This window comes from Lithobates pipiens, unplaced genomic scaffold (genome assembly GCF_037356315.1).
Source record: "Lithobates pipiens isolate NorthernLeopardFrog02 unplaced genomic scaffold, aLitPip1_a1.2 Scaffold_11, whole genome shotgun sequence".
Lineage (NCBI taxonomy): Eukaryota > Metazoa > Chordata > Amphibia > Anura > Ranidae > Lithobates > Lithobates pipiens.
The window spans coordinates 1,449,988-1,464,033 of NW_027507696.1; the positions used below are offsets into that span (position 1 = coordinate 1,449,988).

The 14,046-nt window shown below is 49.1% G+C and overlaps 1 protein-coding gene across 1 annotated transcript in view; it reads right to left on the reverse strand.

Annotated features, from left to right (window-relative positions):
- The window catches only part of NELFB (negative elongation factor complex member B), a 40,008-nt gene extending 27,671 nt beyond the window's left edge, over positions 1 to 12,337 (reverse strand). Inside the window, exons 1-5 of the mRNA XM_077468026.1 lie at positions 12,077 to 12,337; positions 9,127 to 9,290; positions 2,992 to 3,091; positions 1,635 to 1,865; positions 1,347 to 1,532 (exon numbers count right to left, since the gene is read on the reverse strand). Of these exons, the coding sequence (XP_077324152.1) occupies positions 1,347 to 1,532; positions 1,635 to 1,865; positions 2,992 to 3,091; positions 9,127 to 9,290; positions 12,077 to 12,307 (912 nt within the window). The 5' untranslated portion in view covers positions 12,308 to 12,337. The remainder of the gene's footprint in view (positions 1 to 1,346; positions 1,533 to 1,634; positions 1,866 to 2,991; positions 3,092 to 9,126; positions 9,291 to 12,076) is intronic.
- Between the last annotated feature and the right edge of the window lie 1,709 nt (positions 12,338 to 14,046).

Sequence of the window (14,046 nt, forward strand, 5' to 3'; positions counted from 1 at the left end):
GTAGAGCTGCACGATTCTGGACAAAATGAGAATCACAATTTTTTGGCTTAGAATAAAAAGATCACGATTCTCGCAATGTAAAATCTTTCACAGTGTACAAAAACAATTGGGCTAACTTTAGTTTAGTCTTCTTTTTTTACTCCGCACATTCATATGACGATCAAATTACTACCTGAGCCCTGGAGTACACTTGGCTGTGAGGAAGGGTTTCTTCAGTCTGGTACTATGTCTATTGAGAGAAGGATCTCTTTGGAATACATGTGCAGTGGATAATTGGATCACTTTTGTCATCATTTGAGTGCATTTAATGTGTATAGCCCATATACTGATGGTAAGAGTCAGTTATATTGGGTGAAGGTGACGGGCTCTATATTATCATCTTTCTCTTTCTCCCACGTTGGATCTTGATCATTAGATATTTTCTGCACTGTGGACATTGCTCTGATTGGTTTTAGTCCTTCTGTTCATACAGATGAACTACTTATCATGAACTTTATGTCTTTTTATTATTTTGTGTTTTGAGTGCTACACCGTTTACCCATATTACTCATTGTGTCCAGCAATCTAGTGTTAGCAGCTATCTGTACAGTTTATCATTATTTAAGCGCAACAAATTTTTGTTTTGATTCTTGACGATTAATTGTGCAGCTCTACTGAAAGACATACACACACACACACACACTACCTGGATAACTTTTCAGCTTGCCTACTAGTTTCTATTGCTCTTTAAATCAGAAGTAGCATGGAGCAGGTACAGACTGTACAAGTTTTACATGTTTCTAGTATGCAGTTGCAAATAGAGGAAATGGAGGACCGCAGTCGCCGTCAGAATCTTAGATTCAGGGGGATCCCTGAGACAGTGGGACGGGACGCACTGCAGTCTATGGTACAAGCTATTTGCCAACAACTGGTAACTCCTGCTCCCCCCCCCAGGACTGGGAGCTTGAGAGAATCCATAGAGCCCTAGGGCCCCCGTCAGTGAATGTAAACAGACCAAGAGATGTTATATGCCGATTCTATCGTTTTGCCCAGAAAGAGTTAATAAGCCGTAAAGCGTGGGAAGCAGGAGATATAGAGTATGACGGAGTAAGGGTGAAAGTACTGCCAGACTTATCCTGTGCTACTCTGCAGCGAAGGGCAATGATGCGCCCACTCTTGGACAGAATTGAAGTATCAGGGGGGTCCTATAAATGGGGGTACCCAATAGCGCTGATTGTAAAAAAAAAAAAAATTCAATGACTTTCACTTTGCGACACCCGGCAGAGCTCCCAGAACTGTTTTCCTTTCTAGGAATAAATCAGAAGTAGCACAGAACGTGCCCACCCATCATCCCTGAAAGATCTTACCTTGTGACAAGGATCCACAGAACAGATCTCACTGACGTCTAGGTCATGTAAGGACATGAGAAGTTCTGCCCGCAGTGTACAATAATGCACATTTCGTGTCCTCAAGAAGAGAGTGCGTAGGAACTGCAGGACCATATCATACAGCTTCACATTCTTCCCAATCATCTGGGTCAGTTTATTCACCACCTAGAGCATTAAAAAACAGACAAACAATTGTAGTTGTCTAATCCGTCAGATTCTGAAAAGATATGAAGTTCAGGGTTCCCATCACACGTTGCACCAGCCTACCTCTCCCTGCCTCCTTGTTTTTGGAGACAGACTGAAGAAGTTGTGCAGGACAGAGAGCTCACTGCTGAGCAGGATATTCTCCTTCTCCAAGATGTACTGCTTGAGCAAAGGCGAGACCTCATCTCCAAACAGAGCTTGGTTGTCCTGCCAGATCTGGCGCTTCACCTCCACTGCGCATGCTTTGTATAGCTCTTTATCTGCCATCACTAGCTTCAGTTTCTTTTCTGGGACCTTTTGGATGTAAAACAGCAACCGACAATATCAGGAAAATGCCACTGGAAAAACTCACTATATTTGTTAAAGTGGTTGTAAACTTCAGACATGAAATATAAACAAAGCATATCCCTCTATAGCAGGGATATGCAATTAGCGGACCTCCAGCTGTTGCAAAACTACAAGTCCCATCATGCCTCTGCCACTGGGTGTCATGCTTGTGGCTGTCAGAGTCTTGCTGTGCCTCATGGGACTTGTATTTCTGCAACAGCTGGAGGTCCGCTAATTGCATATCCCTGTTCTATAGCGTGTACTTGTCTCAATTAAGAGCACTAAGTGTCATTTCTATCTGATGCTTTATTCCTCTGCTTTCAGCATGTGTCACGTCCTGACACCAAGAGAAAAATTGTGAGGGAGGGAGGGGGGGGGTCTCTTCCCTCCAATCAGCTTTTAGAGCTCTACTCTCTGAGCTCTGCATAGTGCAATTTCAACTCTCTGCTCCTTTTTTTGTGAGCTCTCAGACAAGCTTCATGAATTCAGAACTTTGAACAGATGAAGGGAAGACGTCAGACAGACATATACAACGCATGCAGGAGGATTTCTTGTGTATCACCTGAAGCCAGTCACTTCACTGGTTATATGTAAGGGATTCAAAACCCCACTTTAAGATGGATTTACTAAAAGGCAAATATACTGTGCTCTCTGCAAGTGCAGTTGCTCCAGAGCTTAGTAAATAGGGGAAAGGTGCTCTTTGCAAAGAGCACCCAATCACATGCAAGGAAAAAAAAAAAAAAAAAAACAGGATTTTTGCTTGCACATGATTGGATGATGGAAGTCAGCAGAGCTTTTGCTCATTTACTGAGCTCTGGAGGAACTGCACTTGCAGAGGGCAACTGCTTTTTGCTTTTAGTAAATCAACCCCACTGCCCTCTTGTCACCTTTCTGCTATCCAGTGTCACATATGCCCTTCCTTGCTATCCACTGTCACCTGACTGCCCTCCTTTGTTACCTGCTGTCAGCAGGCTACAGTATAAAAAAAAAAAAAAAAAAACAGATCTCCGAAGGTGGAAAAATGCCTAGCATTTTATCTGCGTAACAATCCTCACTAGATTTGTTTGTATTGGGTTGTACCAAGTAAACTCACCTTGGGTAGGTGTTTCATTACACACATCACAACAGGCTGGATTGATGGCATCTTAACCAAAGCAAAACATTTTTCCAACAACTCTTCCAATTTACTGTACCTAAAATACAAAAGCATAAGCATGATAAAGGCGATCACCAGTTTAACTGCACATATAGACAACCCCCCACTGATAATCAGAAGATCATGGTGTCACATGATACAGGACAGAAGGTTTTGTGTTGTACTTCACTGTAACCAAAGCTTATGCCTTTGCTGCATGTTGGTGGCAGGAAGCTTAAAGTGTAGAGAAATAAAATGTAAAGGTGAACTAACAGCGTACACCTTCCCACCCCGATCCCCGCTAGATTTACCTCCGAGGATGCTGACCTGTCAGCACCTCAGCTGCCGGTCCAAGGATATGAAATCTCCCTCTTCTTCGTGCAACACTTCCGGGAGGGACCAGATCCATTCTGATTGGTCAGCGCCATTGCAGTGCATTGCTCTGGTCCATCCTGGAAACGCTGCACGGAGAAGAGGAAGAAGAGCGGGGATTTAAAGAGGAAGTAAACCCTGATGGTTTACTTCCTCTTTGATTCCCTGCAAAGGTAAAGCATAATGGACTACTATGCATCGCATCGCATCGCATAGTAGTCCATTATGTGTCACTTACCTGACACAGGAGCCAGCGAAGTCACCGCTGTCCCCTGTAGTTCCGAGCGTCCATCTTCTTGGTGGGTCTCGCTGCTCCTGCTCTGTGATTCGCTGGAGCAGCGATGACGTCACTCCCGCGCACGGGAGCCGACACTCGCGGCATATCGCTACGATCTACGGCTTGCCCAGTGCGCATGCGCGGTAGACAGCGATGGCTTCGGGTAAATATTTCCTAAACCGTGTAGATTTAGGAGATATTTCTTGGACCTACAGGTAAGCCTTAATCTAGGCTTACCTGTAGGTCAAAGTGGTTTGTAAGGGTTTACAACCACTTTAAAATCTCCAGACTGCTGGAATGGCTATGGGGGCACTAAACGCTCAGGTGGAGGCAAGTACAGGGGGGACGGGGGACGGGGGGGTGAACTAACCCTTTAAGTACATCAGCATCTATTCACACTTTATTCCTTAAATATTCAGGAACAGAAACAAACTTACAAATCACAACACTTTAACTTACATTTCAACAATACATCAGTACTGCTAGTGATGGAGAGATTAAAATATTTGAAACACCACCTCTGGGTGGCGATAGATGACATCAACGAAAGGTTTGTAATGTGTAGTTCCTGTAACTGCTCTCAGCTTTACCTAGCATCACAAATATACTGTGCTTCACATTCAAATGTATTCTAAGTAATGTGAAAGCCTGAGACCTGCACATTTTTAGGATTTCTTAGATCACTTTACTCCCCCCTAACAATTCTTTAATAATTGTTTCTCTCTGGAAAAAGACAGCATCATGTACATTTTAGGCATTATCCAGGGTAGGCATCTACTTTCTGGACAGAGATGCCGGGTAAGACATGCAGCCTCATCTTGTGACTTGCTACTAAGCTACAGTGTACAGCCTGGGTGATCACTGGTGGATAGGAGACAATATGCTTTCTCTTGCCTACAGCAAACTGATGGGGTAATGTCGCTCACTAGAGCTCAAGGACCATTTTTGAATAATGAATAAAAGGAGAAGGTTGGGACTTTGAGTGAGGTAGGCTAATGAGACCAGAGGATCCAACACCATTATATCAAACCATTTATTGATGATAAATCAATAATATCAAACCATTTATTGATGATCCGTGCGTCGACGTCACCCCTCCACGCTGTGCATGTGGCGTCCGATCGGCCGCCACGATGTTCAGTGTTGTGTATTTCCTCCCCGTGCAGACACGTGGACTGTAGCGTCCATCAGCTATGAGCGGCGGCAGCCGCCACGCTGGTGTAGTCCTCCGTTCGCACTAGTGTCTGCACCGGGTGACGTTGGGTGGAGTCTTCTTTGGCATTGGGGGGGGGGGGGGGGGGGGGGTGGCCAGCTACATAAGGAGTCCTCATTTCCTGCTAGCCTGTTCTCGGGCAGCACTGTCCATCACTGGGTTAGACATTGCCGGTCACTCATAGGTAAAGGAATCGCTATAAGGTTTTTTCTTTTATATATTTATTAAATGTGGGGCTGTATCAAGCCTGGAGTTGTATTCTACTTATACTACTCTTATTACTACAGAACCTTTACCCTCATCCTGTACCAGTATGGATATACCTATAAAATGGGGACCTCTGTGTGTGCTTGGCCCCCTCCTCACTCTTTTGAGCTCCCCCTCAGCTCCCGGACCAGACTTATTTGGTGGCTTGACTGCGGACAACATAGAGTTCATTTTTCCCCTGGCATGTGAGTACTCATTTGGGGTCAGTGGTTCTTCACTTCCCCTATATGCATACTCTTTTGTCCACAATGCACTTTCAATTATCATTGTCCTTACCTCTCCTACTGTTTTTTTTTTTTCTCTTTTTTTAGATGTGTGTGCTATTTGCCCCTGAAGAGCGTTTTGATACACGAAACGCGTCGGGCTTACGACATGCACCTTATCTATATTTATTTTATCAGGGATACATACCAACACAGACTGTTATTTGGATATTGTGTGATTGTGCATTCCATATGGGTGTATCATCTTTTACAGATTTGTTGCCCTGTACCATCTGGGGGTTGGCTATGTATATATATATATATTTATAATACCTTATAATTAACTCTACTTGGATCATGACTGTATCATTATGCCACTGTTCATCAATAAATGGTTTGATATAATGGTGTTGGATCCTCTGGTCTCATTAGCCTACCTCACTCAAAGTCCCAACCTTCTCCTTTTATGTATGCACAGGGATGGAGACTTCGGTCTCATTTAAAGTCCCAAACTCTCGCTTTTTGATTTTTGAATAATGGGTAGAATGTACTCATGCGTACTTGTAAAGTTACTGAGTGGTTGACTATACTAGAGGTCGACCGATATATCGGCCGATATTTGCCGTTTTTTAATTAATCGGCATTGGCCGATTGAGCTGATAAAAAGGCCGATTTAGAACAGCGGGACTTGGAAAGACTTCTGTAATAGAAGTCAGTGTAAGTTGCCTGAGTCATCATAGAAATGTCTTTCCTCCTCTCTGGGCAGCCTGCCAAGAAAAGAACAGAAAGATACAATGTTTACACTTCTGAATGAATGAAGTCATCTCAGTGTGTAAAGTTCTCAGTTTAACCATTTAAAGACAAAGGCCTCTTTCACACTGACGTCCCGTTCAGGCCCGACTGTCAGTTTTTCAGGCGGACCTGAACGGGTGCTCCATAGAGGTCTATGGAGCGTCGGATGTCAGCGGTGACATGTCCGCTGACATCCGAAAAAGTGTAACAGAGGAAAAAGCTATTTTTCCATCCGTCTGCGGATCGGATCGGGTGACGACGGGCACTGCGGTCCGTCGTCATCCGATCTCCCATAGGGGAGAGCGGCGCTGTGACAGATCCGTCCCTACACAGTGTGCAGAGACAGACCTGTCATCTCCCTGCTCAGCGGGGATCAACGGTGTGATCCCCGCTGAGCAAACGGATATCCACGGGGCGGATCAGAACTGATCCGCCCCGTGTGAAAGGACCCTAAATCTTTTCTGACACTTGTTGCTTACAAGTAAAATTCCTGTATTTTCTGCCAGAAAAATCACTTAGACCCCCCAAAAAGTATATATATTTTTTTAGCAGAGATCCTAGGGAATAAAATAGCGGTTGTTGCAACATTTTATGTCACACGGCATTTGCGCAGAGGTCTTTCAAATGCATTTTTTTTGGGGGGGGGGAAATACACTAAATGATTTTAAAAAAAAAACTAAAACAGTAAAGTTAATCCATTTTTATTTATTTTTTTTCGTCCAAAAGTTTTGAGTACTTGTTTTTATTTTATAGGCTGCTTGCACACTGGAGCGGTCAGACGTTGATGGTAAAATGTTGCTAGTTTTAGCAGCGCTTTACCATCATTTTAGCGGTGCTATTTGGCTGCTAGTGGGGCGCATATAATCCTAGCTAGCGGCCGAAGAAGAGGTTAAATGCGCCCGTGAAGCACCGCTGCCAAATCGCATTGCATGCGCTTGGGCAGTGGTGTCCATTAATATCAATGGGCAGGAGTGGTGGAGAAGCGGTATACACCACTCCAAACGTGCTGCTTGCATCGCCTCAGTGTGAAAGCACTCGGTCTTTCACACAGACTGCAGGGGAGCTGTTTTGCAGGCACTTTACAGGCGCTATTTTTAGCACAAAAGCGCCTAAAAAAAACATCCCAGTGGGAAAGGTGTCTGTTTTATGAGATGAAGGGGGATAAAAAAAAAAAAAAAAAAAAAAAAAAAAAAAAAAAAAAAAAAATCGGCCTAACATATCGGCCCAAAAAAAAAAAAAAAAAAAAAAAAAAAAAAAAAAAAAAAAAAATCGGCATCATATATCAGCCATCGGCCGCCATGATTTCTAAATATCGGCATCGGCCAGAGAAAAACCCATATCGGTCGACCTCTAGACTATACTACTAAAACTCAGTTGCCTGTGTGTGCTAGAAAACATTAGTGCAGATTGTTATTAGCCATCTATCACCTGTCCAGCCAAGATGCCAATTGTTGGAATATATTTAAAAAAAAAAAAAAAAAATTTATTATATATATTTTAACCACTTGGGATCCGCGCTATTGCAAAATGACGGCAATAGCGCGGACCCACATTTCCGGGACTACGTCTATTGACGTAGTCCTGGTTACGAGCGGCCTGCGCGCCCCCTGAGGGGCGCGCGCGGCGCGCTCTGTGATCGGCGAGTCCGTGAGACTCGCCTGATCACCGATCCGTGTAAGGGGTCGATCCCGACCCCTTATCACGTGATCAGCTGTCAGCCAATGACAGCTGATCATGTGATAAAACGGAGCCGGTAATCGGCTAGTATTCCTCCTCGCGCTGACAGCGCGAGGAGAAAAAAAAAAAGCCGATCGCCGGCGGCCGTGTTCGGGACATCAGTCCCGATCACGGCCAGCAATATAAAAGGACACCTGCCCCCTGCCAGTGCCCACCTGCCACCCGCAGTGCCATCCTGAATAAAGTAAGTGCCCCCCTGTCAGTGCCACCCAGCAGTGCCCATAGTGCCCACAGTGCCACCCAGCAGTGCCCACAGTGCCACCCAGCAGTGCCCACAGTGCCACCCACAGTGCCACCCAGCAGTGCCACCCACAGTGCCACCCAGCAGTGCCACCCACAGTGCCACCCAAAATCTGCCTCAGGTGCTGCACCCCAGTGCCGCCCATCAGTGCCCAGCAGTGCCGCCCATCAGTGCCCAGCAGTGCCGCCCATCAGTGCCCAGCAGTGCCACCTATCAGAGCCACCTATCAGTGCCACCTATCAGTGCCCATCAGTCCCATCTATCTGTGGTACCTATCAGTGCCCATCCGTGCCACCCATCCGTGCCACTTATCCGTGCCACCCATCCGTGCCATCTTATCTGTGCCCATCTTTGCCCATCAGTGCCGCCTTATCTGTGCCCATCGGTGCCGCCTTATCTGTGCCTATTAGTGCCGCCTTAACTATGCCTATCAGTGCCCACCAGTGCAGCCTATCAGTGCCCACCAATGCAGCCCATCAGTGCCCACCAATGCAGCCCATCAGTGCCCACCAATGCAGCCCATCAGTGCCCACCAATGCAGCCCATCAGTGCCCACCAATGCAGCCTATCAGTGCCCACCAATGCAGCCCATCAGTGCCCACCAATGCAGCCTATCAGTGCCCACCAATGCAGCCTATCAGTGCCGCCTAATCAGCGCACTTCAATGAAGGAGAAAAATGACCCGTTTGCAAAATTTTATAACAAACTATTAAAACATGATTTTTTTTTTTTTTTTTTGCATCTTTTTTTGTTTGTTTAGCAAAAAATAAAACTCCGAGCTGTAACTAAATACCACCAAAAGAAAGCTCTATTTGTGGGAAAAAAATGATAAAAATTTCATTTGGGTACAGTGTTGTATGACCGCGTAATTGTCACTCAAAGTGCATCAGCGCTGAAAGCTGAAAATTGGTCTGGGACTGAGGGGGGTTTAAGTGCCCAGTAAGCAAGTGGTTAATAATAATTGAAGAACTCAGGTGATTTTTAATCCCACCGATTCTCATCTTTTCCTTCAGACGCAATGAATGACACCCTCTCCAGTAACTTCTCTCTCAGTTCATCAAAGACCGTCTGGTGAAACTCTTGCCGGGGGATGCCATGGAGATCCAAGAACGGCAGTGCTGACTGCAGTGATGGAAGGAGGACCCCGTTTTCAGTCTGAAATTAAAACACATATCAGTATATTCTTGCAGTGTTTTATACATGGAAAGGTCCGCCCTGACATGACTAAGCATACATCGAGCACAACCATAAAACGAAGATTCACAAATGCATGGGACATCTAGGAAATCAGCTAGCGGATGAGGTGATTCTATCAAGTGCTCACAGCAGCAGTGGAGGGATACAGTCAGGTTGCAGTGAGATGTAGAGGGCCACACACTGGTGACTGGCAGAAAGGGGCAAACAGGGAAAAGTGATATGAGACTGTAGAGGGGTGCAGTCAGGTGATGGGGGGGGGGGGGGAGTAGAGGTGCAGTCGGAAGGGACAGTCAAATGACAGTAGGAGAGGTATATCAGTTGGCAGAAAGAAGGGTCAATCCGGTGACAGGAGGCATCAGTCACGTGACTGGGGGCATCTGGAGTGATCAGCCATGTGACTTGGGGGGGGGGGGGGGGGGGGATCAGTCTTCTGACAGGGGGCGATTAGGAGGGATCAGTGAGGTGGCAGAGAGAGAATGGTAAGCCAGGTGACAAGGAGTACTGGGAATGGGGATGTCAGGTATCAGTAGTGATGACAGGCAGGGAGGATGGGGATGGGGATGTCAGGTATCAGTAGTGATGACAGGCAGGGAGGATGGGGATGGGGATGTCAGGTATCAGTAGTGATGACAGGCAGGGAGGATGGGGATGTCAGGTATCAGTAGTGATGACAGGCAGGGAGGATGGGGATGGGGATGTCAGGTATCAGTAGTGATGACAGGCAGGGAGGATGGGGATGTCGGGTATCAGTAGTGATGACAGGCAGGGAGGATGGGGATGGGGATGTCAGGTATCAGTAGTGATGACAGGCAGGGAGGATGGGGATGTCAGGTATCAGTAGTGCTGACAAGGAGCAGAGGACATTAGTCAGATATCTATGAGGGGGGCTTGGTCAGGTAACGGAGGGGTATTGGGGATGTCAGGTGACGGAGGGGTATCGGGGATGTCAGGGGGTATCGGGGATGTCAGGTGACGGGGGGGGTATCGGGGGTGACAGGTGACGGGGGGGTATCGGGGGTGACAGGTGACGGGGGGGGTATCGGGGGTGACGGGGGGGGGGTATCGGGGGTGACGGGGGGGGGGGGGGGGTATCGGGGGTGACGGGGGGGGGGGGTATCGGGGGTGACAGGTGACGGGGGGGGGGGTATCGGGGGTGACAGGTGACGGGGGGGGGGGTATCGGGGGTGACAGGTGACCGGGGGGGGGGGGGTATCGGGGGTGACAGGTGACGGGGGGGGGGGGTATTGGGGATGTCAGGTGATGGTGGGGGGGGGGTATTGGGGATGTCAGGTGATGGTGGGGGGGGTATTGGGGATGTCAGGTGATGGTGGGGGGGGTATTGGGGATTGTCAGGTGATGGTGGGGGGGTATTGGGGATTGTCAGGTGATGGTGGGGGGGGTATTGGGGATTGTCAGGTGATGGTGGGGGGGGTATTGGGGATTGTCAGGTGATGGTGGGGGGGGTATTGGGGATTGTCAGGTGATGGTGGGGGGGGGTATTGGGGATTGTCAGGTGATGGTGGGGGGGGGTATTGGGGATTGTCAGGTGATGGTGGGGGGGTATTGGGGATTGTCAGGTGATGGTGGGGGGGGGTATTGGGGATTGTCAGGTGATGGTGGGGGGGGGGTATTGGGGATTGTCAGGTGATGGTGGGGGGGGGGGTATTGGGGATTGTCAGGTGATGGTGGGGGGGGGGGTATTGGGGATTGTCAGGTGATGGTGGGGGGGGTATTGGGGATTGTCAGGTGATGGTGGGGGGGGGTATTGGGGATTGTCAGGTGATGGTGGGGGGGGGGGGTATTGGGGATTGTCAGGTGATGGTGGGGGGGGGGGTATTGGGGATTGTCAGGTGATGGTGGGGGGGGAGGGGTATTGGGGATTGTCAGGTGATGGTGGGGGGGGAGGGGTATTGGGGATTGTCAGGTGATGGTGGGGGGGGGTATTGGGGATTGTCAGGTGATGGTGGGGGGGGTATTGGGGATTGTCAGGTGATGGTGGGGGGGGGGGGGGTATTGGGGATTGTCAGGTGACGGGGGGTATTGGGGATTGTCAGGTGACGGGGGGTATTGGGGATTGTCAGGTGACGGGGGGTATTGGGGATTGTCAGGTGACGGGGGGTATTGGGGATTGTCAGGTGACGGGGGGTATTGGGGATTGTCAGGTGACGGGGGGTATTGGGGATTGTCAGGTGACGGGGGGTATTGGGGATTGTCAGGTGACGGGGGGTATTGGGGATGTCAGGTGACGGGGGGTATTGGGGATGTCAGGTGACGGGGGGTATTGGGGATGTCAGGTGACGGGGGGTATTGGGGATGTCAGGTGACGGGGGGTATTGGGGATGTCAGGTGACAAGGGGGTATTGGGGATGTCAGGTGACAAGGGGGTATTGGGGATGTCAGGTGACAAGGGGGTATTGGGGATGTCAGGTGACAAGGGGGTATTGGGGATGTCAGGTGACGGGGGGTATTGGGGATGTCAGGTGACGGGGGGTATTGGGGATGTCAGGTGACGGGGGGTATTGGGGATGTCAGGTGACGGGGGGTATTGGGGATGTCAGGTGACAAGGGGGTATTGGGGATGTCAGGTGACAAGGGGGTATTGGGGATGTCAGGTGACAAGGGGGTATTGGGGATGTCAGGTGACAAGGGGGTATTGGGGATGTCAGGTGACGGGGGGTTATTGGGGATGTCAGGTGACGGGGGGGGTATTGGGGATGTCAGGTGACGGGGGGTATTGGGGGTACCTGGAACTGCTCTATGGCTTTCAGTGGCTCTGTACAGTTGGTCAGGGTCTCCTTCAGATCCTCTCCGTTTGCGATGCCGATCTCCTGCAGACCGGAGAACATCCCCCCTGCATTCGGTCTCTTTCTCCCTCGGATCGCGGTGGAAGCCCCCGCCCCGGCCCCGGCCCCGGCCCCGGCCCCGGCCGCTGGTCCGCTCTGCTCCGGCATTTTCCCACTTCCAGCTCGGCTCATCTGTAACCCGTCACTTCCGCCCTCAGAGCTGCTCGCTACTTCCCTTTCCTGGGCGGGGTTTGTCGGAGGTTATCCTGATGTAAAGGGACACTCTGATGGTGACACCTGATATATGAATGCCTATCCGATTCCATTCATTACGGAATTATTTGACCACCTCAAGGGGGTTCCAAAAGCTGGCATCTTTAATAATTTAAAGTGAACCAATGAAAGGATACCACTTAAACTTTAGCGCTGATCGATGGCTAATGTAGCACAAGACTTTGTTTTTAAAAAAAGTAAACATTTCCAGAAATAGAAAAAAAATTCTATCAAAAAAAACATTCAAAATGCGGAATTGTCCCTTAAAGCGGGAGTCCACCAGGACTCCGTGTTTTTTTTTTTTTAAAGCCAGCAGCTACAAATACTGCAGCTGCTGACTTTTAAAATAGTGACACTTACCTGTCCAGCACGCCCGCGATGTCGGCACCCGAAGCCCATCTCTAGATCGTCTGTCGGGTGCTGCCGCCGCCATCTTGGGTATGGGAATCAGAAAGTGGAGCCTTTCGGCTTCATTTCCTGGTTCCCTACTGCGCATGCGCGAGTCGCGCTGCGCAATAAGGATGGTCCCCGCTGCCTCTGGGATCTGTGTGTTTCCCAGCAGGCAGCGAGGGACTTTCGGAAAGGGGCGTAATCTACGCCCCTTTCCGCAGAGAGCTATCCCGGAAGTGGGTGCAGATACCTGTACTGTACAGGTACCTGCACCCCCCTCCCCCCTGAAAGGTGCCAATTGTGGCGCCGGAGGGGGGGAGGGTTCTGATGAGCGGAAGGTCCACTTTAGGGTGGATCTCCGCTTTAAAGTGGTTGTAAATCCTTACAACTCACTTTGACCTACAGGTAAACCTAGATTAAAGAGCAAGTAAACCCTGATGAGTTTACTTCCTTTTTCATTCCCTGCAAAGGTAAAGCATAATGGACTACTATGCATCACATCGCATCGCATAGTAGTCCATTATGTGTCACTTACCTGACACAGCAGCCAGCGAAGTCACCGCTGTCCCCTGTAGTCCGGCGCATCCATCTTCTCGGTGGGGTCTCGCAGCTCCGCCGCTGTCATTCGGTGAAGCCGTGATGACGTCACTCCCGCGCATGCGCACGGGAGCCGACACGTGCGGCATCTCCATCGTTGACGGTGCCGCGCTTAGTGCGTCGGCGCGCCGCTGACGGCGGTGCCTGTCTTTGGGCAAATATCTCCTAAACCGTATAGGTTTAGGAGATATTTCTTGGACCTACAGGTAAGCCTTAAAGTGGTTGTAAACCCTTACAACACACTTTGACCTACAGGTGAGCCTAGATTAAGGCTTACCTGTAGGTTCAAGAAATATCTCCTAAACCTATACGGTTTAGGAGATATTTGCCCAAAGACAGGCACCACTGTCTACGGCACATGCACCTTAGACAGCGGCGCGCAGGCGCACTGAGCATGGCATCATCGATGAGGAAGATGCCTTGTGTGTCGGCTCCCGTACGCATGCGCGGGAGTGATGTCATCAGGGCTTCGCCGAATGACGGCGGCGGAGCTGCGAGACCCACCGAGAAGATGGATGCGCCGGACTACAAGGGGACAGCTGTGACTTCGCTGGCTCCTGTGTCAGGTAAGTGACACATAATTGACTACTATGTGATGCGATGCGATGCGATGTGATGCATAGTAGTCCATTATGCTTTGCTTTTGCAGGGAATGAAAGAGGAAGTAACAC